We start from the raw sequence: 3,185 nt of genomic DNA on the forward strand, positions 1-3,185 counted from the left end.
ACAAAAATAGCCCGGTGACCTTATCCCAAATATACCTACCTATATAACACCTTTTACGGTCACTGTTATGCGAATTGAAAACCTGCATACTGTAGTGATCATAAACACAGCTCAAAGGCTCCCTACCAGAGGCCCTCCTTCACAAAACTTAAAGGGGTCATATGATGTTGCTAAAAAGAACATTATTTTGCGTATTTGGCTACCACTTTTATCATTGGTAGAATATAGTAGTAGTCATGCAATACGTCAAATCAGCAGCAAGAGTTTCATTAACGCAGACTTGTCAACCATGTGTTGCTCCATGCTGGAGCGCCGCCGTGTGGTCGGTGGTGTGAGTGTTGTACGGGAATTGACCCTGTTCAATCACACGCTCACCTCTGCCCTCCGCTTTCTTTCTACGAGGTAGTCACTGACCCATAATCAACTCGATAAAACGCTATCGACAGCTGTAAACGCACGGTAAACACTGTTGATAACACACACACACACACACTCATAAAGGCTCAAACAGAGCTGACCCAGACAGCACACGTACGTCACAAATAAAGAATAAACATTTGAAAACAGAAGTACAGTAGAAAAGATGCTTGATAAAGTGTTAGCTGCCATAGCTTTAAAAAGTTGGTAAAAACAAACTAGTAGTCACTGACCCATAATCAACTCGATAAAACGCTATCGACAGCTGTAAACGCACGGTAAACACTGTTGATAACACACACACACACACTCATAAAGGCTCAAACAGAGCTGACCCAGACAGCACACGTACGTCACAAATAAAGAATAAACATTTGAAAACAGAAGTACAGTAGAAAAGATGCTTGATAAAGTGTTAGCTGCCATAGCTTTAAAAAGTTGGTAAAAACAAACTAACCCAGATAGCACACGTACGTCTGTAAGACGTCTGTTAAAGATCTCTTCATCTGGAAAGCATCTGCTGCGTACAAACACCTATGGTTAGGAGAAAGAGCCCACTGATGTCAGTGACAACAGATATTTATATAACAAACTGCATAAAATGCATAAAGACCTCATTGATTTACAAGCCGTCGGAATTCCATCTTACTTTCCGGCCATATAAACATCAGAAACTGCGCCAGATTGCATGTTATTGCTTATGTTGGGCCTCTGAATAAAATCGAGGCATTTTTTGCTTAAATATGACCTCCATTTTCTCCTGTATCATACTATATGGGAGTGTGCATTTACATTTTTGGGGGAAATAAAACTATTAACTATTTCTGAAATGAAAAAGAAACTGATAACCAAGCAAACACATAACAGATTTCCAATTAAACGTTTAAGAGACTGTGCAGTCGGTGTATAAATGATTGCAACCACTGAATGGACACACTTCTGACTGTAAAACCAGTTCAACACAAAGAAATTAGGCTTTTTTGTTGTTGTAAAAAAATCAGTCATGTTTCATTTGATTACAGGATTACAATTTCTGTATTTACAATAAAAAAAAACTACATTCAAATACATGAATAAACCCAGGCAATATGGGTTTCATTTGGACAAAAATAAAAAATCATAACCGCAACCATTTACAAGCAAACTCATGGGCTTTGAGCGACCTGCTGTCCACTATGACTCTTGAACACGGACATGACTGACAGGTGGGTGAGGATGGATTGAGTTCACATTAGACAAGTCTGCCGTTACATTTACTGATGCAATAACATCACACCAGTCTCTGTTCATTCTGAGCCAGCCTCAGCATCTTTACACTTTTTCTTCTTTTTCTTCTTTGTGCTCACCGTAACCTGTGTGTGAAGGAATGCGTTTAGAATTAGAGTGCTGTCAATTGATAAAAAAATTATAATAATCAAATTTTTTCTGTTTTGTTTCATATTAATATTTATATTGTCCATTTCACACTGAATCTCCAAATTAATGTAGAAACAACAAAGATGTAGTGCTGGGCGGTATGACCAAAAATTTATATCACGGTATTTTTCAAAATTATACCGGTTTCACGGTACATGACGGTATTTTTTTTTCATGCATGACCGGGTGTTAACCATATTTTCTACTGATTGAGAGAGGAAATACTGCAGTATATTGACTTAGAATGCCCTAACGAACACTTACAAGCGCGCACTTTGGCAGAATTCAATTCAAATAGTCATCAGCAGCCATTAGTTCGGTAAAATTGAGCATCAGAATGGACAAATTTGTTATTAAGGGAGAAAAACGAAATGTGGAAAAAGCCAGCGAAGGAACGCATACAAACAAGAATAGTCGCAGTATCAGCAGTGAAGGTGGGAGAGTGCTGGACTTTCGGTTTGCCCCGACACTTCTCCGGGAAAGTCAGACCTCGCGTTTGCGGGACAGCACTGGCGAAATCTTCCAACTGAACCATAGCTAAGGTTTATCCAAAAAAGTCGCTAGGTTTGTCAGTATGAATATTCTATGGAAAAAAGCCGCTAAAAGGGTCTGAAAGTTGCTAAATCTAGTGCGTGGTGGTCAGTGTGGATATTGTGGATGAGTTCTTCTGTGTCATCACGTTCTTTTAGTTCTACAGCTTCAGTTTCGGAACTTTCACGTTTAGTAACACATACAGCTGTTCCCTCACCACAGTGCAACAGTGAAAAGGGACCCCTTTCAAACAGTGTCGCGTTCCCAACGTTGTTTAAGCGACATACACCGGTATTGCGGTATTTTAAAAATTCATATCATAACAAAAATAAACACCGGTATTCGGTATGAACCGGTATACCGCCCAGCACTACAAAGATGGTAAAATTTAAATGTATAATGGCATTTTTTTTTTTTTTTTTACTAAGTAGCCTTTAATTAATGAAGGCCAGTATAATACCAGTACTGCTACTGAAGTCTCTATTAAATGCTTTCCCCCCTCAATTTTAGCCATTAATTCAACATTACAGTATAACTGAAAGACATTTTTAACATTTAATAGGCTTTGGAATGTATTAAAAGAACTTAAAACAAACTTTACTAAACTAAATTATATATGCAAAATCTATCATTTTGTATATAGATTAATCTATTCATGCTACAAAATGCTTTTTCTTTTGTTCTTTGATTTCCATCAATAAGACTGCAGCAGGTTTCACTTTAAATGCAGCGCTGTCTCTTTAAAACCTGACACACATCTGGTTTTCTCTCAACTCTTTATGATCAAGGATGATCTTTTTTTTTTTTTTTTTTTTTTTTTT

General features: G+C 37.6%; 1 protein-coding gene across 2 annotated transcripts in view; it reads right to left on the reverse strand.

Moving 5' to 3' along the window:
* Positions 1-1,393: 1,393 nt before the first annotated feature.
* dkc1 (dyskeratosis congenita 1, dyskerin) overlaps positions 1,394-3,185 on the reverse strand; it is a 14,532-nt gene continuing 12,740 nt past the window's right edge. For both annotated transcript variants that reach the window (XM_016522079.1, XM_016522070.1), the window contains exon 15: positions 1,394-1,769. In XM_016522079.1, coding sequence (XP_016377565.1) covers positions 1,704-1,769 — 66 coding nt within the window. In that variant the 3' untranslated portion in view covers positions 1,394-1,703. The remainder of the gene's footprint in view (positions 1,770-3,185) is intronic.

Source organism: Sinocyclocheilus rhinocerous, unplaced genomic scaffold, assembly GCF_001515625.1.
Source record: "Sinocyclocheilus rhinocerous isolate Xijiao unplaced genomic scaffold, SAMN03320098_v1.1 scaffold1967, whole genome shotgun sequence".
In the NCBI taxonomy this organism is placed as follows: domain Eukaryota; kingdom Metazoa; phylum Chordata; class Actinopteri; order Cypriniformes; family Cyprinidae; genus Sinocyclocheilus; species Sinocyclocheilus rhinocerous.